Below are 25,331 nucleotides of genomic sequence, written 5' to 3' on the forward strand. Positions count from 1 at the left end.
CTTTGTTGACAAAGTTTGTCGAAAGATGCTTCCTCTTACAGGACAAGCCTTCTCAAAGCATGAGATGTTCCATCTTTTCTTTCCCACTGATATGGAGATTCTGTTGAGAAGATCAGATTACACTACTGTCATATACACCATGATTTCTTGAATCATCCACTAGTTTGTGAAAGCCACTCTGATGGATTATAACACCAAGGAATTGAGAGGATATTTTTGGCAAATAAGACCTCACACAATTTTCAAATGGTAGTTTCATTAATCATACATAAAATCAAGTGCTTAAAATGCATTTACTTTGGCAAAAAACTGGCTTTTGCAGTCATCTGAACAGAAATTGGAAATAGGTAAATGTTATCTATTTTCACAGCATTATCAAATAGTTGAAAACTGAAAGATCATGTATTCTTTTGCCTCACAACATACAATAAGTTACCTACAGAGAGAGCTCCAGCATGAGAGGCATGAGTTTTTCAAGTGAAATCATAACTGCAATTGAGAATGTTGGGATTCAATTTATACCAGTCTCACTCCACATACTAAAGAAAATATGAGTGATGGGGGATTTTTTTGTGGCTTCTATGCACATTTCTTTAGTTCTGAACTATTGTGCATCTTGTTTCCCTAAACCATTGCAAGCAGCCCTTCACTCAATTTAGACCTGCCACGAGGCATCTTGCAATAATTAATTGATATTTCTCTTAATGCTCAAAAGCCTCTTGGACATTTCATCTCCCCAAACCTTCTCCAACTCCTCCATGGAATTAATTCCCTCTCCTTTTCTTGAATATTGAGAGACTTTGTTCATTAAGGCTATTCTTAAATTTAATTTTTTTTTACAGTTTATACTCATTTTACATTGAACATAAAGCAGTAAATTTTGCCAGTTATTACTAGAAAAACTAGAGCAACATCTTCCTTGAAAAATAAAAACAGAAATTGTTGAAAATCTGAAATAAAAACATAAAATTCTGGAAAATCTCAGCAGATCAGGAAAATATTGTGGAAATAGAAATAGAATTAACATTTCATGTCAGATGCTCTTGGTGGCCAGACCTTTACTTTGTTGTTCAGCAGTACACCTTTAATATATAATGTCTAAATAAAAAATAAATTACAATATATATTATCAGTGCCCTCTAGAGTAGTGGTTCTCAACCTCTTTTATTCTATTCACATACCACCTTAAGTCATCCCTTACTATCCTTGTACCATAGGTGCTGTGTGGTCATAAGGGATGACTTAAGGTGGTTTGTGAGTGGGAAAAATAAGTCGAGAACCAATGCAATAGATCAACTTCAGTGATTACAAGCTAAAAACCATGAGAGTCTCGTATTTTACACAACTGTCTACAAGAGAAATAATGAAAAGATAGAAAACATTTTAAATAAAAACAAAATATATTATCTTTAGTAGTTTGTAGACACTGAAATTAATGCATGTGGTCTTCAATCTATCCACAAAACCTTTGACTGTGTGACAACATGATTTTCAATCAACAATAGAGGAGCAAAAGTTGATGCTGGGGAGGAAGTAGGATACAGATTTTGGATCAGTTCCTGAAGGATTGGGCTAATAAAGGTACTTTGAAAAGGTGAAGTCCCAGTTTATCTTGGCTCCAGGAAAATAAAAAATGAATGGATTAACACACACATTGCTTCTAGATTAGTATGCTGAATCATGAACTGATAAGTAGTTTTCCTGCAGAAAATAAGCAGTGGAGCATAATCTAAAGAAATACGATGCCTCATGGTACTAAGTGTATAATAATTCAATTGAAGACAACTGTAGTTTTCTTAATGAATTCACTTCGGGTTTAATTTAGTTGCAGGAAATAATTAATCAGAAAATAAATGAAAGTCCAAGAGATTACAACAGGAAGCAAAAAGGTTGAATTTTAAGAATAATTACAATTAGTGAGTAATTGTATACAAAAATATGCAGAATAAGGAAGATAGTTTTAGGTGATATTTCATTCATTTGAATGGCTAAATTTAGACTGGTCACCATGGATTTTGAAAGTGGGATTCATGAAATTTCCTAACTTCATGTCCTAGTGCAAATACAGTAAAACTCATGGTACGGTTGGCACGGTTTGCATAATGCTGTTACAGCACCAGCAATTGGGATCAAAGTTCGAATCCTGCGCTGTCTGTAAGAAGCTTGTATGTTCTTCCAGTTTCTGTGTGGGGTTTCCCCCGTGGCTCCAGTTTTCTCCCACCTTTCAAAAACATAGTGAGGGTTGTAGGTCAATTGGGTGTAAATGGGCAGCATGGGCTCATGGGCCAAAAAGGCCTGCTACCTCACTGTATGTATCCAGCACCTATGGAATGTGGTAATGCCAGATAAGTGAATTTTCTGGTTGCTTGAGATTGTGTGTGGCGTGATTGACGAACTAATGACTAGGGGGCACCAAATTTTAAACTTTCGTGTTTTTTACATATATTTTCAGCATTTTTTTGCCGATTGCTTGAATTCAGGATAACGGAGATATTATATCAGATTTACATATATATTAATTCATTATACATTCACTCGATTCTGCACAGTATTTTGTCACTGTATTGTAATAAAATGGCTGAAGCAGCACTAATTTCACCGGTTTATTTTATTTGGAATCTAAGAAATTAATTCCTCAGGTCCATGATAATTTTTGCAAGGGTGATTCCTGTGAATAGATATCCATCTACAAAAGTTCCTAATACAACAAAATATTGAGATGAAATTCAAGTAGAAAATTGTATTTGTTCAAAATAAAATAAATTCAAGTGTTTTTGACAATAAATTGAATGTGATGGATAATTTAACTTCAGTGGTTGTGACATTATATTAATTTGTTTTTTGCTTGGTTATATTATTAAATAGCAATAATTACTGCATGCTTGTTTAAATTGGTGTAAAGGTCCTGCAATATATAAAACATATGTATATATTTTTTGTACATATGGCGCAAGTGTGAACTTGAGAAGAATGTCAGAACTTTCATTGAATGAGAGCATTTGTACATAAATAAATAATTGTAAGAAATGATTTTTGTTTTAATATGGATAGAGTGACAATTTAATAAATGATGCTTAATGTCACAATTATTCAAAGTTGTTATTTTTAGCTGTTAAATCAAATCATGCACTTAGTAGCTGAGAACAACGGGAATTTCCACCTCCAATTTGATGAAAGGACACATTCTGCTTTATTTTGCTATTTATTAACCAAATCACCTTCAAATCTCTCAGCACACCTTACAATAAACATGTCTTCCAATAACACTGAAGTCTATTGCAAGTAATGCTGGAAAGTGCTAGTTACCAGAAGTAATGCTGGAGAGCGCTAGTTACCAGAAGTAAGTAATGCTGGAGAGCGCTAGTTACCAGAAGTCTTTTTTCCTCGAGTTGTAAATCTTCATTGATACAGTGATTAAAATTGTACAACTTGTTATTTCAGATTTACATGATTCAAAATGGAACAAAATAGAATGTGGATTCAATTCCACTTGAGAGACTTAACTGTGTAAACTCTGATGCTCCTGAGGAAGTACTTCTCTGTCATTGGTGCCAGCTTCTGGATGAACCTGGGGCTCAGTACAATCCTACTGGTGAGCATAAAAGATTTCAAAGAAACGGGGATTATTCCTGGGGCACTAATAAATATGAATCCTTCATTTAGTAGTAGCAAAAATTATCACACTGCTCCTTTGTGGCCACATACTTTTGGCAACAACATTTTCTAATCAACAATACTAATTATAATTAATTGGTCATAAAGTATCTTAGGATATTTTCAAAGGGGTTTGAAAGACACAATATAGACCAATAAATGAATGAATTTGGTCTGTTTCTTTTGTTTTCTCAATCTCAAATGATTGATTTCACAAGTTAGTTGAGACTTTAAAAAAAAATTTACCATCATTTGATCAATGATCATTCTACTGAGCAAATATTTTCAGTTGTACCAATTAATGTTTCAATTATATTATTTTTTATATTATACAATAAAGTACTAAATATTTGTAAGGCTGCTAATATTATATAAGTATTGTCAAAATGAAGGATATGGAAGATACAGTGGAACCCCATTATAATGTGATGGTTTGGGTCCAAAAAAATTGCATTACTAAAATAGTGGGATTGCACTAAATCGGGGTTTCAACAAATTGTATTAATTACAATTGAAATCAAAACACAAATTAATTTTTTGTCAACTGACCGTCCCCGCTGCTTGCGGTAGGCTGGCAGCAGCATGAAGCCCAATCCAATGACTCATCACGTTATATCCGAAATCGCTTTAACTTGGTCGTGTTAAATCGGGATTCCACTGTATCTGAGTTTTTTTTCTCTGTGTAATGCAAATGAAAATCAATTTAGTCAGAAATAAAAACCTTATTTATTTATTTATATATATATCTGTATTTTTTAAAATTACCCAGTTTAGTGCAACCATCTCAAAAATTAAAAAGCTGCATTTTCATAGCGATGGAATATTATTTAAATAAAATACATTTATCTATTTTTCCTGGCTTTTACAGATATAATGTCATGTTGCAAATTTCTAGTTTTCAAGTTATAGTATTACAATGGAACACTCTGGCTGGAAGATCAGTTCACTTTCAGGCGTGTCTCCTTTTACTTTTCATTATTATTTTTAAGACCTTGAAGAAATCACACCAATGTCTGTTCTGAGGAAATTAGAAGTGCCATCAAATGCTCCATCAATCCTCTCTGGTTGCATCACAGCCTGGGCTGGTAATTCAAGCAGGAGCAAACAAAACGAGGTCTATCACAGGCTTCAATCTCCCATCCATTGAACACATCTATGTAAAGTGCTGTCTCAGGAAGGCAGCCAGCATCATTAAGGAACCCCATTACCCTCGCCACGAGTTACAACCTCTTCTCACTGCTACCTATGGGTAGAAGATACAGAGCCTGAAGACGAGTACACAAGAATAGTTTTTTTTCAATAGCTATCAGACTCTTGAACCTCCTCTTGTTACACTCATCATTAGGTAACATTCATGCCCACTATCATCCACAACTTTAATTGTGATATTGTTTACAGCATGTTTTTTCTTTCACTGTTTAGTGACTGCCCTTCCTTTTTGGTATGGAAAATATTTTAGAGTTATTTGCCAAAAGAAGACTAGTATCTAATCAGCTCACAACACATCATTTAGATGGCCAATTCAATTAAACCTCTACACAATGTTCCCACAGGGCTATTGATGGGAAATGGCTGTGACAATTGTGATGCAACAGAATGTGAAGAAGTTGTGGCAAGATTCTGTTGTTGAATACAAGTTTTGCTCTGTTTATGTGGCACAATGAGGGCTAAGGAAATAACATTTGCTGAACATCCAGGCAAAGCACCTTTATTACCAATAAGACTGGATCATCTCGCCCTGGGCTTCTAAACCTTTTTTTAATTCACCTGGCGGCCACCTTAAATGTTCTTTTACTTATCAGACTACCTACAAACACACGGACCACTGGGAGGGAGGGAAGAGAGCAAGGTCAAGGCAACCAGACAACCAATGGGAGTTTTGTTTTGTGGGGAAAATGTTTAGACTTTTTTTGTTGTTGTTGTCAATTTTACAACTCTGTGCAACATATTATTTGTCTCCACCACAGATCAGCTATGACAAACAAACTGCCCAGACCCGGTGTAATTTTATTGTGTCCCCTTTGCTATCTACCCACTGCACTTTTATACTGCCTTGCTTGCTTGCTGTTTTAGTATGAGATATCCAGCTGAACAATAAACTTGAACTGGAACCTGAACGTCCAGAGGTAAATAGCACCAGTCACCACAGAATACCTCCATACCCAGATAAAACCATCACAGTTGCATTCCTTCACCTACACTGGATTAACATCCTGAAACTCCCTTCGAAGTTAGCCCCAGAAGGGTCTTCACCGAGGCCTGGCTGCAGGGCTGAGACAAATGCACTTGTGCTTGGAGGAAGAAAGGGGGTGGGGAGTGAGATGTGGGGAACGAGCAGGTCAAGGTGGGCATGGGAGGGGAAAGGAGACAGAGGAGGAAAGGGGCCAGAGAGTAAAGGGGTGGGGGTAGGGGGTGTGGGTAAGGGGGAGTGGGGGTGGGGGTATGGGTAAGGGGGAGTGGGGGTGGGGGTGTGGGTAAGGGGGAGTGGGGGTGGGGGTGTGGGTAAGGGGGAGTGGGGGTAGGTAAGAGGGAGTGGGGGTGGGTGTGGGTAAGGGGGAGTGGGGGTAGGTAAGAGGGAGTGGGGGTGGGTGTGGGTAAGGGGGAGTGGGGGTGGGGGTATGGGTAAGGGGGAGTGGGGGTGGGGGTGTGGGTAAGGGGGAGTGGGGGTGGGGGTGTGGGTAAGGGGGAGTGGGGGTAGGTAAGAGGGAGTGGGGGTGGGTGTGGGTAAGGGGGAGTGGGGGTAGGTAAGAGGGAGTGGGGGTGGGTGTGGGTAAGGGGGGGTGGGGGTGTGGGTAAGGGGGAGTGGGGGTAGGTAAGAGGGAGTGGGGGTGGGTGTGGGTAAGGGGGAGTGGGGGTGGGGGTAGGAGGGTGGGTAAGTGGGGGTGGGGCTGCCGCGCCTCCTCCTCCTCCAGCACGAATGGCCTGCAGGCGCTGACGCAAGTCATCACACGGCCGCGCGCTCAGCCAACTCGGGTGACGCAACAACGGTCACGTGAACGGTTCAATTAAACGGTAGCGCTGGTATTGTCGACGGTGAAGCAGGTAAGGGTGCGGCTGGCTGGCTGGCTAGGGGGGGGGGGAGAGAGAAGAAATGGGATGGCTCGGGGGGGGGGAAGAAATGGGCTGGCTCGGGGGGGGGGAAGAAATGGGCTGGCTCGGGGGGGGGAAGAAATGGGCTGGCTCGGGGGGGGGAGAAGAAATGGGCTAGCTCGGGGGGGGGAGAAATGGGCTGGCTCGGGGGGGGGAGAAATGGGCTGGCTCGGGGGGGGGGAGAAATGGGCTGGCTGGGGGGGGAGAGAAATGGGCTGGCTGGCTGGGGGGGGGAGAGAAATGGGCTGGCTGGGGGGGGGGAGAGAAATGGGCTGGCTGGGGGGGGAGAGAAATGGGCTGGCTGGGGGGGGAGAGAAATGGGCTGGCTGGGGGGGGGAGAGAAATGGGCTGGCTGGGGGGGGGGAGAGAAATGGGCTGGCTGGGGGGGGGGAGAAATGGGCTGGCTGGGGGGGGGGAGAGAAATGGGCTGGCTGGGGGGGGAGAGAAATGGGCTGGCTGGGGGGGGAGAGAAATGGGCTGGCTGGGGGGGGGAGAGAAATGGGCTGGCTCGGGGGGGGGGAGAGAAATGGGCTGGCTCGGGGGGGGGGGTGGAGAAATGGGCTGGCTCGGGGGGGGGGTGGAGAAGTGGGCTGGCTAAGGGGGGGGGGAGAAGTGGGCTGGCTAAGGTGGGCTCGGGGTGGTTTGTGGAAGGGTGGGCTGCGGGTTGATAAAATGAGTAAGCCAGCTATCCTGGAATTTCATTGAGATCCAAGAGAAGTGTTGTTGCAATCTGGGGGAGGGGTGGAGGGAGGAGGGGGAGATGGGGAGGGAGGAGGAGGAGCAGGGGAGGAGGGGGAGGGGGAGAAAGAGAAGGGGAGGTGGAGGGAGGGGGGGAGGGAGAGGGGGAGAGGGGGCCTCGAAGGTCTCAATTGGAAATGTCTTTCAATTTCCTTCCACAGATGTTCGCTCACCCGCAGAGTTCCTCCAGCAACTTTCTTTTTATCTTTGCTGTGGAGCTACTATTGCTCTGGGTACAAGACCTTCAGAATCTTGGTGGGCTTGGCCAGTGCACATGTCGGTTTCTTGAACAGCCATTGTTGATTTGCACGTCTTGTTTCCACTTTGACGCATTTACTCTCTCTTCACGTTCGATGATTCGCAGCCGCGCTCTGCAATTTCTGTCCCCTGTTTGAGGACTGACCTATGGACAGTATAAGAAATTTTAGTCCCCACCTCTTTTGCAGAAAGACAATGGATTGAAGTCAATGTTTTTTAAACTGTTGTGGAAATTGTATGCATCTTTTTGTTGTCTTTGATCCTGATTGCAGTTATTTGCAAAAGATCAAACAGTCAACATTGGAGACACTTTTTATATATCTAAAATCTACAAGCACAAGAACATAGTAGAAAGCTGTTTTAGCCTCTCAGCTGCTCTGTATTAAGCACACACAAGATGTTAATCCACAAAACTGCTGGAGAAACTCAGTGTGGGGGGGGGGGGTAGGGAGTGAAGAAATGAAGTGGAAGGAGGCAGAGGAGCATAGACCAACAGGCAAGGGATGGATAGGAGGGCAACAAAGAAAAATTGAGTTGTTGGGGAGGGAGTTAGCTGCTGAGTTGGGGGAAAGGAGACAGACATGGGGGGGGGGGGCGGAAGAGAGACAGAGTCACAAGAGGAGACCTGTTGTGTCTGGGGTTGGAAGGGGCCAGGGAAGATGTGCAAGTAATGGGGATTCCAAAATGGCAACAGTGGGTTTGTGTCATGATGCTCATATTCACAGTTACTTGTATGTAGCACTTCTTGTAACTTCTGGTTAGTGATTGATTGGACTTCATTGGCTTTGTATTGTACTTGGCACAATGATAATAATCCAATCTAATGTAATATGGGGGTGAGAGCTGAGTTGATTGTAGTAGAGTGGAAGGCGTGCTTTTTTGAAGGAGGAGGACATTTTGGATGCTGTATCATGGGATTCCCCTTGTTCTCATCCCCCCCCCACCAGCCTCAGCATCCAAATTATCTATAATTTCCACCACCAACTATGTGATCCCATCAGCAGGCACCTTTCCCCTCTCCACTGTCCACAGGGACTGCTCTCTCTGGTTCTCTCGTCTATTCAGCCCTTCCTGCCAATTGCCCCCTTCTGTGACTGCAGGAAATGCTACGTGCACCTATACCATGCCTCACTGTCATTTGGAGCCCAAACAGCTCTTTTGAGTGAGACAACTGTGAATCTGGAGGGGCTATCTGGTGCTTCTGTTGTGGTCCCTTCTACATTGGAGAGATTGGATGCAGACTGGGAAATTGCTTTGTTGTGCACCTTTGTTCTGTCCACTGCAATGGCGTGCATCTCCTAGATCTCCTCGAATTGGAAATCTCAGTTCACTGCCCCATTCCCAGGCTGATATATTTGTCCAGGGTTTCCACATTGAAGGAATAACAGCTCGTATTCCACCTAGGCACCCTCAAACCAGACAGCATTGGCATCGACTTCTCTGGTGTCTGTTAGGCGCTCCTGATCTTTCCCTTTCCATTCCCCATCTCTCTGTGTCTTATTTCCTCTAGCTCTACATTGAAAGAGCTACACCCCTCCCTGATCATATCTTTTCTCTCCTGCCCCCCTATCCATGTCCACCTATGGCTTCTTACATGTTGGCCTGTGCTCCTCCCCCTGTCTTTTTATTCAGGTGCCTGGTTGCTTTTTGGTCATACTTCGATGAAGGCCTCAGGCTTGAAACTTTCGTTATGTATCTTTGCCTTCTATGGATGCTGTGGAATCTATTGTGCACTGCACTTGCAGGCTTTCTTGTTTCACAACAAGAATTGTTAGCTGCCTGAGAATCTTTTTTTCCTAATTGTACATTGGTGGTTTTGAAATATCTTAACATTAGTGTAAAAAAAAAAAGTTGTGACCTTCTCTGGCCCATTGGAGATTTTTTCATTTTCCTTTTGAGCATTGAAATACCATCTGCCAATATTTGAACAAATTCGGCTAAGCATTTAGGTAGGGGTGAACCCAGGAATTTTGTCTGTTGGAATTTCCATGTGGGTCTTGTCTTAGAAAGCAGTGAGTTTTTTTCTAGTTTCATTTGGGTTGGCGTTGCATTGAGGAAGGTTGTGCATTTGTTAAAGGGGATTGTGAAACTTCAAACAAACCTGAGGTATGCTACTGAATTCTGATTCAAGGGATATCTTCCAAAATTTGCTGCATTTCCATCTATCAACAAATGGGCAGGGGTAGGCAAAATGTAATGTAAAGTGCATGCTGTCAGTGTATCGAGACTGATTTCAAAATTCCATTGAATTGCATGGTTTTATACAACACTTTTAGAAGTTCAGTTCACTCTTTCTGGTCCAAATGTGTGTACCTTATAGAGTTTGACGGTACAGAAGCTGTTTCTAAAGTACTGATGTTATTGAGGTAGAGCTTGACAGGTTTATGCTTGGCTTTGTTGTGGCCTCAGTGCGGTGTGGAAAGTTGTTGGAATCCACCTTAATTTTACTGAGCTTACATTGCACATTTTTGCTGCAGTTAGCCACTTTCAGGACTTGTTTAGTATTGTTTAATGGGGATAAAATCCAGTGCTCTTTTGTGGGTTATTGGTTTGTTTCACTTCTGAAAACTTATCTATAATGTTGAAGGGATTGTGTTGCCAAAACATATTCAAACTGTGTAGTTTATCAGATTGATGGTATAAACGACTGTATCCTGAGGCTGGTGGGATTTTTCTTTTTGCAGTGTTGGGGCAAACTGAATCCATAATCATCTTGAAGATATTCCAATGCCTGTCATTCAGCATTGTCTGTAGTACGAATTGTTTTTTGCAGTTTACAATCTTAGTTGGTCTTAAAAGGTATTTGAAATTGAAAGCCTGTGTCTTTCTGGGGCAGAAAATCAAAACTGCAGATGCTGGAAATAGAAAAGAAAAATTGAAAATTCTTGAAATACTTAGCAGCTCAGGCTACATCTATTGGAAGAGAACAACATTTCAGGTTTGAGACAATTTGTCAGAATGGCAGAAGAGAGAGTGGATGTCTGATGGGGTGAAACGGATGACCTTGGTGATAATTTTAAACCAATTTGGTTTGAGACTTGAGAGTGCAAGTGCTGGAATGGAGCAAAAAGTGTTTGTGTTCTGACCTGAGTGATGGTGTTCAACCTGCTGAGTTCCTCTAGCAGATTACATTTTGCAAACATCATTAAAGTTTGCCACTGAGAACATAAACAAAAAACATAGGCAAAATAACTTGGATGACCTTGGCACTCAGATAGCAACTTTCAAAACATGATCTGGCCACCAAGAGGACAAAGATTAGGGTGCCTGGGATCATTGTGTGCACATTCACTTCCAAGTTGCACACCATCCTGACTTAATTATATTGCTTCATTGCTGTGTCTAAATTATAGAACTCATTCCTTAACTGTGATTTGGGTTGGACTTGGAATGGAGCACTACACTACCTTCAAGGGAATTGGGGATGGGTAATTAGCCTTTCTAGTAATGTCCAGATGCTGAAAAATGAATAAATTAGATGGGAAAAGAAAAAAGGCTGTGAGCGCTGAACATAATATATCACTCGTGACATCACCACTGGAGGTGGGACTCACCCCCCCCTTTAAAATCTTGAGTAGCAGAATTCCCTGCAATTAATAATGCTGTGTGAAATGCTGCCATGTTCAGCTTGCCCTGCAATTTTTCCTGTTCCCTCGACAGGTTGGCAATGACTAAAGGGCTAGTGAGGATTCTTGACTGAGGCAGCTTTCTTGAGACACTACTTCTTGTAGATATCTTTAATGGAGTGAACAAGTGCCCGCAATGGGGCTGACAGAGTCCATAAACTTTCTGCAGCTATTTCCTGTCCTCTACATTGGCACCTCCATACCGGACAGTGATGCAACCAATCCAAATGCTCTTCACTGATCACTTGTAGAAATTTGCAAGAGTCTGGTGACATACCAAATCTCCTCAAGCTCCTCATGAAATATCGCCACTCGACAGCTGCCTTCATGATTACATTGACATGATGGGCACAGGATGGTTCTTCAGAGATGTTGACACACCAGAATTTGAAGTTCTTTACCCTCTTAACTGCTGACGCCTCCATGAATTTAACGTGCAGCTGGGGGAAATATTGCATAAATTGCATTTTAACACTGGTTATTTTCCTCATCAGGAAAGTTTGAAGCATGTTGTCCAGATTGTCACGTTACATAAATTCCAGTGCTTTGGTATTGAAGCAAAGAATCAAGGCAGTGACTTATTCTGGAGCCACGGAAACTTCATTGAAAACTGAGAAGCTGATTACTTCTGAAGATATTTATGCTCGTGAGGAAAAATATGGTGCTCATAATTACCAGTCTCTGCCTGTTGCTTTGGCCAAAGGGGAAGGTGAGCAATTCTGTGCTAAATTGTAAACTAAAAAGAATTCTACAACAATACTCAAATTATTAAATAACTTGGTGTTTATGACTAAATACATTTAGAACTTTAAATGAGTGTTTGAAGTGAATGCAATTTAAATAAAATACTATACTCCATTGTAATTTTGATTCATTTATTTGATACATGATCTCATGAGATGAAATTCTACTCTCTATCATCCATCCAGAAATATCATGCCATACCTCCTGAATGGCTGCATGCAATTTGATCTTACAAACTTTTAATGAGGTCTACGTTAAACATGTAGGTGTGCAGACTTGCTCAAGGTTGTGAAACTTATGTTTTTGTCATTTTAACCAAAGCATTGCAATTTAATTTCTAACACTTCTGTTTATTTTGTGCACATCTGTAAAAATGTTACGCTGGATTCTCTTGAGATTGCAATGTTTATTTATGTAACTGACTTCCTCTTAAATCTTTAGAGTTCAACTTGGTGATCTTTCTTTCTTCTTGCCTAATGTATTTAGGTAATTGGAACTAAAAAGTTAAGATTGTATCAAATTTATATTTTGTAATTTCTTGACATGTAACAAACAACTCTATGCAGTTCTGTATTTTTGTTATTTTGCAATATGGAAATAAACACTTAGGTTGAACTTCACCTACTTATGGGCTATATGCCACTAAACTTCCTTATCCCTGTACCTGTATAAATATATGTGAACATTACAATTGTTCCATCTCCTTCCTTTGGAAGCTTTACTATATTCACCCCTCTGCATGGGGAAAGTTAGCATGGTTAGCACAGCGGTTAGTGCCGCTGTTTACAGCACCGGTAACTGGGGATTGAATCTGGCACTCCCTGTAAGGAGTTTGTATGTCCTCCCCATGTCTGTATGGGTTTTCTCTGGGTGCTTTGGTTTTCTCTTTCAAAAAAAAACATGGGGATTGTAGGTTTATTGGGGTATTTGGGTGGCATGGGGTTGTGGGACGGGAAGGCCTGCTTCTGTATCTCTACCATCCATGTACCTATCCAAATCATTCCTAAATATCAAATTTGAGCCCGCATTCAATTAAACTGGCAGCTTGTACTACATTCTCACTACTCTTCATAAAGAAGTGCCCACTGGTGTTCCCCTGAATATCTTGCCCTTCACCCTGAACACATGTCTACTAGTTCTAGTCTCACCTAACCTCAGTGGAAAAAGCCTGATATAGATTTACTCATCAAAAGCCCTCAATTTTTTTTATACCTCTATCAAATCTCCCTCATTCTATGTTTCAGGGAATTAAAAGTCTTAACCTATTTAAATATTTCCCATAACTCAGCTCCTTAAGTCTTGGCAAGATCCTAATAAATCTTCTCTGCACACTTTCAGTCTTGTTGATAATTTTGGTGTCATGTGCCAACTATTAACCATGCTAGATTTGCTGACTATATAACCTCGAATTTCCTCTTTCTTTCCAGTTAATTTAACACTTGAGTGTACTGTATAAATTGATGTGCTTTCCATATTTAATACTAGTCCCCCTCATATTTCTGGGTGCAAATTTTCTGGCTATTAATTTTCAAGTGTTTCGTTTGTAGTGATTATTGATTTGAATTACACAGCACAGGGGTCGTCCATTTAGCTTGTTAAACCTGTGCTGCTGAATTAAATATCTTTGTTAACAGTAACATGGTAGTCTTCAAAAAAAAGTTATCAAATAATACCTTTGATTAAACTTTTCAGGAATTTATGTATGGGATGTAGAAGGCAGGCGGTACTTTGACTTCTTGAGTGCTTACAGCGCTGTGAATCAAGGACATTGTCATCCAAAGATTATTGCTGCACTCAAATCTCAAGCTGATAAATTGACCCTCACTTCACGAGCTTTCTACAATGATGTACTGGGAGAATATGAAGAATATGTTGCTAAACTATTCAACTACAAAAAGGTGTTGCCAATGAACACAGGTTAGTATTCAATAAGTTTTAAAGATTTCTTTATGGTCATGTACTAATACAAACTGTAATAATATACAAAATTTGTTAACTTTTTCCTGCTTTAAAGACACCACTAGCATTGCCTAGTGTCCATAATAGGAGAAAGAGAAGAAGCAAATCCCTTCAGAGACGGTCAATGGATTTGCCTCCTGTGTTCCTGCTGCAACACAGCCTTCTGCTTGATCCACTGGCAAACTCAAGCACCCAGAGTCAACCTTTGATACAGTCTGGAAGCTTTCAGTGCCTGAAGCTTCTTTGGGAGTTTTTCTGGCCCTTGGTACCCTCTTAACTCTTGATCCTGGTACTTGGTTCCTTTAAGCCAGTCTCCAGCAACCTGTCTAAGTCCTTTGACCACTGAGCCCTTCACTAATCTGCTGCTTTGGTCACCAATTCTGTTAGGTCATCTCTCTGGCTTCCTCAGTGGGGGCAGGATTGGAGGGGTGTTCCCACTTTGGTGCTCTTTCCAGCTTTTTATAAAGACTGGATTTCTTTATTTTTGTTTCTTGGTGGTGTCTTCACCTTGACAGATATTGATGTTTTAAAAGTCCTGCAAAGCAGATCCTTGTCTTCTGCCCAGAAGTAGAGCATTAAGAACCCATCTCCTTTCAAATGCAGATATTTGTGGCTTTCAAACTATCAAATTTGGTATAGAGAATATTTTTAATAAGAAACTCATTTAAATGCCTTGCAAATATTGAGATGCTTTTAATCACTGATATGCAGCAGGCTATTTGATTGGTCCAAGGAGAAAGTTCAGATTTTAGAAATTAATTCATATTTGATCCTATGAAATTAACTTTTTAAGATGATACTCAAGTACGATGGAGAAATTGCTTGTTAACTTGGAATTGTCAAATTTTCATATCTTGAGTTTTTAATCAACTGTTTAACTAATTTGCCAGGAATTACTTTAAGACCTTTGTGACTCTGCCTTCTGTTCTTTACAGTAATTCGATTTGCATGACAACTTTGTCATTGCAAGAATCAAAATGTATGTGTGTATGATATTTCTCAAATGTACACTCAAGTTCATCATTTGACTGTGTGTGTGTGTGTGTGTGTGTATGTATATATATATATATATTCAACCAGATGAAACTGCTTTTCTCTGGACCACAGTGCACGCACAATACATTTCTCGCACAGGACATGATAATCACATGCATATGTATAAATATTCTGGAATAATTTACTCAATATCATTAAGGAGGACCCAAAGTTAGTTCTCAACTAGAACTTCTTCAATCAGGCATGAAAAAAATCTTAGAATTGTTTTAAAAAGCAAGTTAATTATCTGCTAGTCAGTCATTTGCCCATTAATTTGGTTACTTATTCAAATAATAATGATTTTGAAGAATCTATTTGACTAATGATTGGGTTAACATTTTAAGAGAATTAAAATGAGAAATATTTAAACATTAGGTATTGCTCCTCTTGGTCTAGTTGGACTGTCCCTAATCAGTTTGTTCTTTGTTTGGAGGTTCATGACCTGCTAGTATTGAACCATGAATTTTGTTTGCTGATTCATTATCAGCAATATGTGAACTGGATTTGTGTATTTTAGTTATTGAATTGATTGTTTTACATATTTCTCTGATAGATTAAGATCAGAATATTTTTCTTTAATTCCTGTATTTGTGAAAGCGATGGTAGGTGTAGCTAATCTTTCAACCTTTCTAAACAGCCCTGAGTAATGTAGCGTCACTATTTGAGGACTTGCATGCAAACTCTTGATGTGGGGAGGGTAGGGAAGCCTAATTTTTGATCTTGCAAGCTTCAACTGTAAATTCAGTTACCTTTGGGTTAGTACTATGTCCTCGTACAAGAATCAATTAGTTGCTGGTGAAGAGATTCTGCACCTGTTGTACGTTGACAATTCCATCAGAGACTTGCTATTTTCTGAGGAGAGGGAAAAATGAGCATTCACTGGGATGGATAAAGATCATAAAATACCCACTTTTAAGTAAATTGAAAGGCTGTTGAAGTGTCTAGAATTTTGCCACTATTCTAATCCATTCTTTCTAATTCTTACACTTGTTCTGTACACCATAATCATGTAATATTCTGTGTTGAGCTCCAACTTAAATCCTTTAGGTAATTTTTAATATTTGGTTTATTTTGAGGACTAAACTTAACATTTTTATTGTGGACTAAACTTAAAATTTTGCTTTAGGTGTAGAAGGAGGAGAAACCGCCTGCAAGTTGGCTCGCAAATGGGCATACGAAGTGAAAGGAATTCCTAAATATAAAGCAAAAATTCTTTTTGCAGGTAAGATTTTAAAAGAAAGTGCATGTATTACATTAAAGTAATCTTTTTGCCGACCTCCAGGGTCTGTATCAAACTGTAAATTTAATTCCTTTTTATTTTGAGGAATTATAATCCCAAAGGACTTTTATATTTTAAAAAAAAAGGTCTCAATGATGCATATTTTCTTAGTTATCTTTGTATTGTTATGATTCCAGTGATATCATGGAACTTAAAACTTTTATTTCTCCTTTCCTTCAGCTGGTAATTTTTGGGGTAGGACGATGTCTGCCATTTCCAGTTCAACAGACTCCAGTAGTTATGAAGGATTTGGCCCATTTTTACCTGGATTTGAAATCATTCCATACAATGATCTACCAGCAATAGAGGTATTGGAAACTAATTAAATTTGTTTTGATGCAGTTGATACTTCAATTTTTAAAATTATTATTTGATAATTCTAACTTTTTTTTAAAAAGCGTGCATTCCAGGACCCTTGCATGGCAGCTTTTATGGTGGAACCAATCCAGGGAGAAGCTGGAATAATTATTCCAGACCATGGCTATCTTCAAGGAGTGAGGGAATTGTGCACCAAGTATAATGTGAGTTATGGTTAATGTATTAGGGTTTACCAATTTACTGAATTTGAGCATGAAGCCCTCAATTTAATTGTGTGATTGAATAGGTCCTATTCATTGCCGATGAAGTGCAAACTGGGCTGGCGAGAACTGGTCGCAGATTGGCATGTGATCATGAAGATGTGAGACCAGATATTGTTGTTCTTGGAAAAGCTCTCTCTGGCGGCGTGTATCCTGTGAGTAATGTCTTGCATTGCCAAATTTATCATCTATGGATACTAGCCATTTTAAGAATGATAAGATGTGTGAACCAGGTGATTATAAATGACTAAGTTGAGCAACAACAATAAAACCCCTGCTATTAGGAATTCAAGCAACCGGCAGACTCAAAGGAAATGGCAAAAAAATTGCAGAAAATAAATAGGTAAGAAATAGGCATGTTTAAAATTAGTTCCCCCAGTACAAGCACCAGGAAAATTCACATCCTGCATCTACCAATCACCAAAGGTGCTGTATACAGGGAGGTTTTACTGAATGAAGGAAAATTTAGAATTTGTTAGCATAGTGCAATTTAACTGTGATTTATTTTTTGAGTGGGTGACTAAAGTAATGAAATATCTAAGGTGCAGTCTTCAAGGATATCTGAAAGCACAAGTTCCACAAAATTTTTAGTGGTCTTTACTAAAAGAATATGTAACCCATGAAATTGAAGGTAAATTAATGGAAAAGTGGCTGATTAGCAAGAAACCATCTGACTGAATAGGAAACAAGGTTTGTAATCCTCCGCCAGCACCAGCACCTCATCCATGAGGGCCGATGGTGTGCAGTCCCAAAGCCCGTCGAGGTGCAGGAGCCTGGAGGCACGCTAATGAGGGGAGAGCCCAAAAGTGCCAAGGAGCAGATTCTTGAGGGCAGAATATTTACCCTCGGCTGGTGGGTTGTGTATTAGATCGTCCACCCTGGGTGCCGTTTCTCCGTTCAGCACGTTCATGACGTGGTAAAACGTCGTGGCGTCTGCTGAAATGTTCCTCAGTCCACCCTGGGTGCCTCCGCCTGCTCGAACCATGTACGCGGACGATGGGCCCAGAAGGGGGGCAGTTTGATGGCAATGGCGTTGATCTCTGCGACCAGAGATGTGTCTGTGCTCAACGGGGTCACCAATGTAGTGCTGGACACAGCCAAGAAAGACTCAGCCACCACATTGAAAGTCGTTAATGACTTTTTATTCAAATTCAGTGTGCGCCCTTTTAAGGGCAGCATGAGCTCAGTCACCTCGTGGATTGTGACCTCGTAACCGCTGCCCCAGGCATGCGCAGGGCAGGGAGAAAACCTTGACAGCGCCATCTTCCCATGGCTGCCCCACCACGTGGTGTAACCCGCGGGGCTGGTTCGCCATGAAAGAGTGCACTGCCACACAATCAATTGCTCCAAACAGTTTTGATCTGAGCTTCAGCTAATTACTGTTTGTAAACGTTTGTAGATAAAGACATGTGTTCCTGTTTGCTGATGCTGGGTAAATGTGAGGCATAGGAAATATTAGAAATGGTGCCTTTTACAACTTTTGCACCTACACAAATGATGGAACAGGTGGTTGTAAAACTAGAGATAGTAGAAAACAAATTAAAAAAAAAAATTGTGGTTCATTCCAAATCATTAAAATATCCTGGATTAATTAGAACAATATATTTGTGCAATAAATACCAAATACACTTGTAATAGTTGAATTTTTTTTGGATCATTGACCAAAAAAAGGGGAGGTTGACTCTTGCACAGGTCAAACTTTTGACCTTTTGAGTACCTGCATCGTTCAATAAATAATATTTCTCTATAGAGGATTTGTCAAATGTTGCTAGTGTGCTGTCGAATAGTAAAATAGTAAAATCTGAGGGCTATTGAGAATGTGGGAGAATAACATAACATGATTCCTGAAACAATCCAATGGGTGACTGATTGTGGGCATGAACTCTAGCAGGGTTATTTGCCATGCCCTTTTTCCATTGGTACAGATCTTTGGCTTGGCTTCGCGGACGAAGATTTATGGAGGGGGTAAATGTCCACGTCAGCTGCAGGCTCGTTTGTGGCTGACAAGTCCGATGCGGGACAGGCAGACACGGTAGCAGCGGCTGCAGGGGAAAATTGGTTGGTTGGGGTTGGGTGTTGGGTTTTTCCTCCTTTTTCTTTTGTCAGTGAGGTGGGCTCTGCGGTCTTCTTCAAAGGAGGTTGCTGCCCGCCAAACTGAGGCGCCAAGATGCACGGTTTGAGGCGATATCAGCCCACTGGCGGTGGTCAATGTGGCAGGCACCAAGAGATTTCTTTAGGCAGTCCTTGTACCTTTTCTTTGGTGCACCTCTGTCACAGTGGCCAGTGGAGAGCTCGCCATATAACACGATCTTGGGAAGGCGATGGTCCTCCATTCTAGAGACGTGACCCACCCAGCGCAGCTGTATCTTCAGCAGCGTGGACTCGATGCTGTCAACCTCTGCCATCTCGAGTACTTTGACGTTAGGGATGAAAGCGCTTCAATGGATGTTGAGGATGGAGCGGAGACAATGCTGGTGGAAGCGTTCTAGGAGCCGTAGGTGATGCCGGTAGAGGACCCATGATTCGGAGCCGAACAGGAGTGTGGGTATGACAACGGCTCTGTATACGCTAATCTTTGTGAGGTTTTTCAGTTGGTTGTTTTTCCAGACTCTTTTGTGTAGTCTTCCAAAGGCGCTATTTGCCTTGGCGAGTCTGTTGTCTATCTCATTGTCGATCCTTGCATCTGATGAAATGGTTTACATTTTGATTTACAGACTTTCAAGTTTTATGCCTAATGAGCTTGTATCCAGGTGCAGGACCATTTTTAACCAGGAATACATTTATCACTGTGACATGAAACTATTGGAAGATCGTTTTATCCTGAGATTAAAGTTCATAATACTTACTCAGGCCTGTGTGCGGGAGGGCGGGGTTTGCGGGTGATCGGGTTTGACAACGACAGTACGGGGGCATCGGCTCTCGCTGCAGGGCGGCATCTCGGCGGATCAGCGGCCCCGTCACCGTGAGTTGCGCATCGGCCTGCGGTAGGGAGGGGGAGTGGGCAACGGTCCTGGCGAGGTCAGGCCCAAGGCCTCCGGTTCCGGGCTTCCCCTGACACCGGCCAGGCCCCAAAACCAGAGTCCATGGTGAGACCCTGCAACGTAAACAGAGGAAGTGGGGGCGATTAGCAGGCTGACGCCAATGCATTCTAGGATTTGTTGTATTACTGTGCATGCGCTATACTGGCGCGGTGGCCAGCGGGCCACCTCTAATACATTTTTGAAATGATCTTGCGGGCCAAATATAATTATATTGTGGGCCAAATTTGGCCCGCGGGCCAGAGTTTGACATGTGTGGTCTAGAGTGTGAGTCCTTTAGGCAGCGTGAGATGTAAATGGAATCGATAGAGGGGAGGGTGATGTTTTGAGCTGCATCTATTGTTGCTTTTTAAAAATTTTTAAACCACACAAAGCATAATTAAAGATGATTCAAAACAATAAAAATACACGTGGAGTGGCAGCACGCCATTAGGCAGGCGAACCGGCCCCATTTGTAACACGCGGCGGGGCAGCTGTCCAAAATGGCACCGTCGGGGGTTTTCCCTTCGACCTCGGCACTGGGCAGAAGCCTGCGCTTGGGGACCCAAGTGACGCCCTAGTGATGTCAGTGCTCCCAGCGTGGTTTTCAGCCAGGTCCGGGCTTGGAGTACAAGGCCAGCCAGGCAGTCTGCAATAAATCAGTTCTGCTCACTGAGCTCAACCCGTTTGGTTGTGTGTTATTTCAGTTAGCAGTGTAGCTGCCGCTACAATTGGAGACCCCGACAGGTTCAAACGTCTTTGAACCCAACATGAGTGACCCTTCGATCAGTGCTGTAGCCGTCAAGCTCCCTGACTTCTGGGTTCAGGAGCTGGAGATCTGGTTCAGCCACGCAAAGGCTCAGTTTCACCCACCCACCCGCGGAAGTTAAATACGGGACCATCAAGCGGGTGCTCTCTTGGACTATCCAGGCGCCAGCGTGCAGCTCGGGTGCTGCACCCTGATGCCTTGGGGGACAGGTCCCCGATTGAGCTAATGGACGAGATGCTTGCACTCATGGGTGATCACACCAACTGCTCACTCTGAGCACATCTTTCTCAACCATCTGCCTGAGTACATCCGTCTGCTACTGGCCCAAGAGAGCTTAGCTGACCCGAGGAAGGTTGTTCAGAAGTCTTGAGTGATTTCCAGAGGTCTTAGCAGTCCATCAGGTCGTGAATCACAGGCATGACCGCTCCAAGCCTTCCTCTAGCGCTGCGGTAAAACACCCAGTCCCTGCAGGGGTCACAAAGAGCATAACCAGAGGTAAGGCATGTGCTCTGGGCCTCTGCTTCTACCACCAGCGCTGGGGAGCCAAGGCTTGGAAGTGTTGTCATCCCTGCACGTTCCAGGGAAATGAGCAGGCCGGCCACTGTTAATGGCTGCGGCGGTTGGCCAAGGACACAACCTTCCCTACCTGCGGGACTCAGTCAGCGGCCGATGTTTCCTTGTCGACACTGGGGCTCAGATCAGTGTCATTCCGGCCACGGCCATCGAATCCAGGGACCAGCCTCAAGGACCTCCCCTCCTTGCGGCCAATGCAACGGAGATCTGGACGAATGGAGACAAGACCGTCCACTTCCAGATCGGCCAGCAAAAGTTCTCGTGAAGGTTCACCATCTCGTCCCTTATGACTGCCATCCTGGATGCCGACTTCCTCCTCTCCCCCGAGTTGACATTCGAAGTAGATGCCCGTACCTTCCAGGCAGTTCGCGTCAACGCCTCCCGCAGAGAGCAGCTGCAGATGGCCATGATCAGCACGCCCAAGGACTAATTCCAGCGTATCCTGGATGAGTTTCTGGCCCTCCTCAAGCCACAGTTCTCCGTTGCCTCACTGCGCCACGGGGTGTTCCATCACATCCCCACCCAAGGCCCACGCCAAGGCATGCCGGCTCCCAGGTGGCAAAGGAAGAGTTTTCGCATCTAAAGGAGCTGGGGATCATTTGGTGCACCGACAGCCCTTGAGCTTCACTCCACCTGGTTTCGAAAGTCTCCAACAGCTAGCGCCCCTGTGGAGACTACCGACAGATCAACGAGGTGACAATTCCTGACCGCTACCCGATCTCTCACATCCAGGACCTTATGGCCAACTTGCATGGCGTGAGGGTATTCTCCAAGGTCGACGGTGTGTGGGTATCACCAAATCCCAGTGCACCCCAAGGACCTACCCAAGACAGCCATCATCACCCCCTTCAGCTTGTTCAAATTCCTTCACATGCCCTTCGGGCTCAAGAACGCCGCCTAGACTTTCCAGTGCCTTATGGACTCAGTGGGCAGGGACTTGGATTTCATCTTCATTTACTTGGATGACATCCTTGTTGCCAGCAGGGATCGGGCGCATCACAAGGCCCACCTGTGCACTCTCTTCTCCTGACTGGCTGACTTGGGCCTCACGATGAACCCAGCCAAATGCTAGTTCGGGAAAGAGTCCATGCAGATCCTGGGCCATACCATCACGGCTGAAGGAACCACGCCCGCCACTATGAAGGTCGCCGCAATCGAGGAGTTCCCACACCTGGACAACCTCAAGGGGCTGCAGGAGTTTGCGGGTATGGTCAACTTCTATAACCATTTCATCCAAGGTGCCACGTGCATCATGCTCATCGCGGCCAAACACAAAACGCCTGCACTCCAGAGGCCTGCAGGGCATTCGAGGCCACGAAGGATGCCCTCGCGAAGGCTACCATGCTCGGCCACCCACACACTGACCTGCATATGGTGCTCTCCATCGATGCCTCTGCCACTTGCTGGAGCAACAAGTGAATGGACAGTAGAAGTTCTTCAGCTGGCTTCTTCATCCACCAGAGCGCCCGTACAGGAGTTCGAGCACATCCGGGAATGGTTCAGCCACATTCAGGTGGACATTGTTGGGCCCCGTTTCCCAGGGTAACCGATAAACTTTTGCGGGGGTGGACCGCACCACACATTGGCCCGAGGCGATCCCAATGCCAGATACCGCCAGACTCCTGCTCCTGAGCGCTGTTGCACGGTTGGGTTGCCCAGTTCGGCATCCCGAATCACCTCACCAGTGATCGGGGTGCTCAGTTCACCTCTGCGCTCTGGGCATAGCTCATTAACAGGCTGGGGATCGAGCTACACCGCTCCATATCCTATAACACGCAGACCAATGGGCTGGTCAAGCGACTACACTGCCACCTTAAGTCGGCACTTATGGTCCACCTCACCGGTCCCGACTGGGTGGACGAACTGCCTTGGGTGCTCCTGGGCATCTGCTCGATGCCCAAAGATCTACAGGTGTCATCAGCCGAACTGGTCTACGGTGCACCGCTGGCACTACCCGGTGAGTTCGTTAACACACCTCACAACCCCCAGTGGTCACCGCATAAGCTACTCCCCCACCTCCGGGCCCAGTTGGGCTCCTTCGAACCCCTACCACCGCCCAGATACGGCACACGGGCCTCTTGCATCCCCAGGGAGCTGCATTCCGCGGAGTACGATTTTATTCGGCGAGGCCCGTCCATGTCACCTCTGCAGAGGCCTTACGAAGGGCTGTACAAAGTCGTCCAGTGTTCAGGGTCCAGTTCACGCTGGGCATCGGCGGTAGGAGGGAACTGTTTACAGTGGCCAGCACACCGACCCCACTGAACCAGTAGTTGTGGCCCAGCCCAAGAAGCGAGGCCGTCCAACTAAAAAGGACATCGGCCCCATTTCTGGGGGTGCTGTGTGGCGGCAGGTGAACTGGCCCCGCTTGTAACACACGCGGTGGGGCAGCTGGCCAAAATGGCACCGTCGGAGATTTCCCTTTGATCTTGACACTGGGCAGAAGCCTGCGCTTAGGGACCCACGTGACGCCCTGGTGATGTCAGTGCCCCCAGTGCGGTTCTCAGCCAGGTGTGGGCTGGGAGTATTGCAGGCTGCAATAAATCAGTTCTGCTCACTGAGCTCAACCCGTCTGTTTGTGTGTTATTTCAGTTAGCAGTGTAGCTGCCGTTACAGTGGTATATAAAAGAAAAATAAGAACCCCCCTGCCCCCCCCCCCCATCCCTCTTCAAAAGCATTTTGATCTGGAACACATCTCCTGTACTACGCTATAATGTATCCAGATTTTGATGGAATACCTCAAGTTGTTTAAGGGCAGTCTGAAGTTCTGTTGTTTTCTAATAAAGTGGAGTTGGTGTGTTTCCTTGGGGAATGTATCAATATGCTTGTGGATGGTCAGATCATTGGATAGTTAAGAACTTGTAGATATGTATTTCTGTTTCAGTGCCATTGAAGTGAACAAGGATGTGATCTCTTATAAATTCAGTGATAATCTTATTGACATTCAGAAAGAGGTTATCTTGGCAGCATGCCTCTAGACTGTTAAAAGATTATATTTTGAATTCACATCTTTTCCTTTCCCACCCTCCAATTTTGCCAACAACAGTTATTCAACAGTCAAAATTAATTAATAAGCATTGGTTTCATTCATTCATGTAACTTGAAAAAGCAATTGGATTTCATTGAACATTAGCTCATTTACTATGATCTGTTCTAAAATTTACTTCCACAATGAACTGTAAATGTTTAATTGAACACCATCCAGTTGGCACAAAATATTGTACCTCCTCATGACTTCAGATATTTTCAGTTAATTTTGGTCATGCCTATAATAAAATTTTGTTTCAAGAAAAATGTAGTTGACATATTTAAGTTGAATCTTTATTTCTTTTGTAGGTTTCAGCTGTTTTGTGTAATGATGAAATTATGTTGACCATTAAACCAGGTCAGCATGGATCTACATACGGTGGCAATCCACTAGCATGTCGTGTTGCTATTGCTGCTCTTGAGGTTTGTAAGAAATTCACATTGGGATAAGATGGTTACAGCAATCCCTCTCTCACATCAGCATATCCTTTCTTAAATGAGGAGCTCAAAACTGCTTGCAATACTCCAAGTGAGGTCTTACCAATGCCTTAGCCCCAAAACCACATCCCTTTTCATGTGTTCTATTCCTCTTGAATGCCAGCATTGCATTTTCTGCCTTCACCATCTGCAGGTTTGTCATCAGGGGTATCCCATATAAGGTCTACCAGGTTCCTTAGCATCTGGGAATTTTAAATTTTCTCCCCATTTAGAAAATGGTCTGTTCATTTATTTGTTCTACCAATATGCATGACCGTACATGTTCTGACATTGTATTTCATTTGCCACATCTCTGTCCATCACTCATCTACTCACAGGATCTATCACTACATTTTGTATTTTCATTGGTGTATTTTTTTAACCAAAATAGCTACTTTTTAAAATTAAAATAAGCTGCAACATATCTGACCCAATCTCTCTTTAATTTCAAATGTTCTTTCTCTGATGAGTGAGTTTCTTGGAAAAAAAAAGCTATATCTACACCCACTT

At 43.1% G+C, this 25,331-nt stretch overlaps 1 protein-coding gene and 1 long non-coding RNA gene across 5 annotated transcripts in view; one reads left to right on the top strand and one right to left on the bottom strand.

The window, feature by feature from the left end:
* LOC138744129 (uncharacterized) lies at window positions 1–6,611 on the bottom strand. Of its 2 annotated transcripts, none has more exons than XR_011345300.1 (4): window positions 5,854–6,611; window positions 4,204–4,332; window positions 3,505–3,589; window positions 1–100 (listed from the first exon to the last, which is right to left on the bottom strand). It is a non-coding gene; the product is annotated as an uncharacterized lncRNA (long non-coding RNA). The 2 variants fall into 2 exon arrangements; XR_011345301.1 differs by having other exon boundaries at window positions 3,505–3,586; window positions 5,854–6,599.
* Window positions 6,590–25,331, top strand: part of oat (ornithine aminotransferase) — a 27,594-nt gene continuing 8,852 nt past the window's right edge. The window contains exons 1-9 of one of the 3 annotated variants that reach the window (XM_069899749.1): window positions 6,607–6,696; window positions 7,644–7,737; window positions 11,861–12,075; window positions 13,803–14,027; window positions 16,231–16,326; window positions 16,564–16,691; window positions 16,782–16,904; window positions 16,988–17,116; window positions 24,654–24,767. In XM_069899749.1, the coding sequence (XP_069755850.1) occupies window positions 11,874–12,075; window positions 13,803–14,027; window positions 16,231–16,326; window positions 16,564–16,691; window positions 16,782–16,904; window positions 16,988–17,116; window positions 24,654–24,767 (1,017 nt within the window). In that variant the 5' untranslated portion in view covers window positions 6,607–6,696; window positions 7,644–7,737; window positions 11,861–11,873. Of the gene's footprint in view, window positions 6,697–7,643; window positions 7,738–11,860; window positions 12,076–13,802; window positions 14,028–16,230; window positions 16,327–16,563; window positions 16,692–16,781; window positions 16,905–16,987; window positions 17,117–24,653; window positions 24,768–25,331 lie in introns of all 3 variants that reach the window. The other 2 variants (XM_069899748.1, XM_069899747.1) reach the window with 2 other exon arrangements.

The sequence above is a fragment of the Narcine bancroftii genome, chromosome 10 (genome assembly GCF_036971445.1).
Source record: "Narcine bancroftii isolate sNarBan1 chromosome 10, sNarBan1.hap1, whole genome shotgun sequence".
Classification (NCBI taxonomy): domain Eukaryota; kingdom Metazoa; phylum Chordata; class Chondrichthyes; order Torpediniformes; family Narcinidae; genus Narcine; species Narcine bancroftii.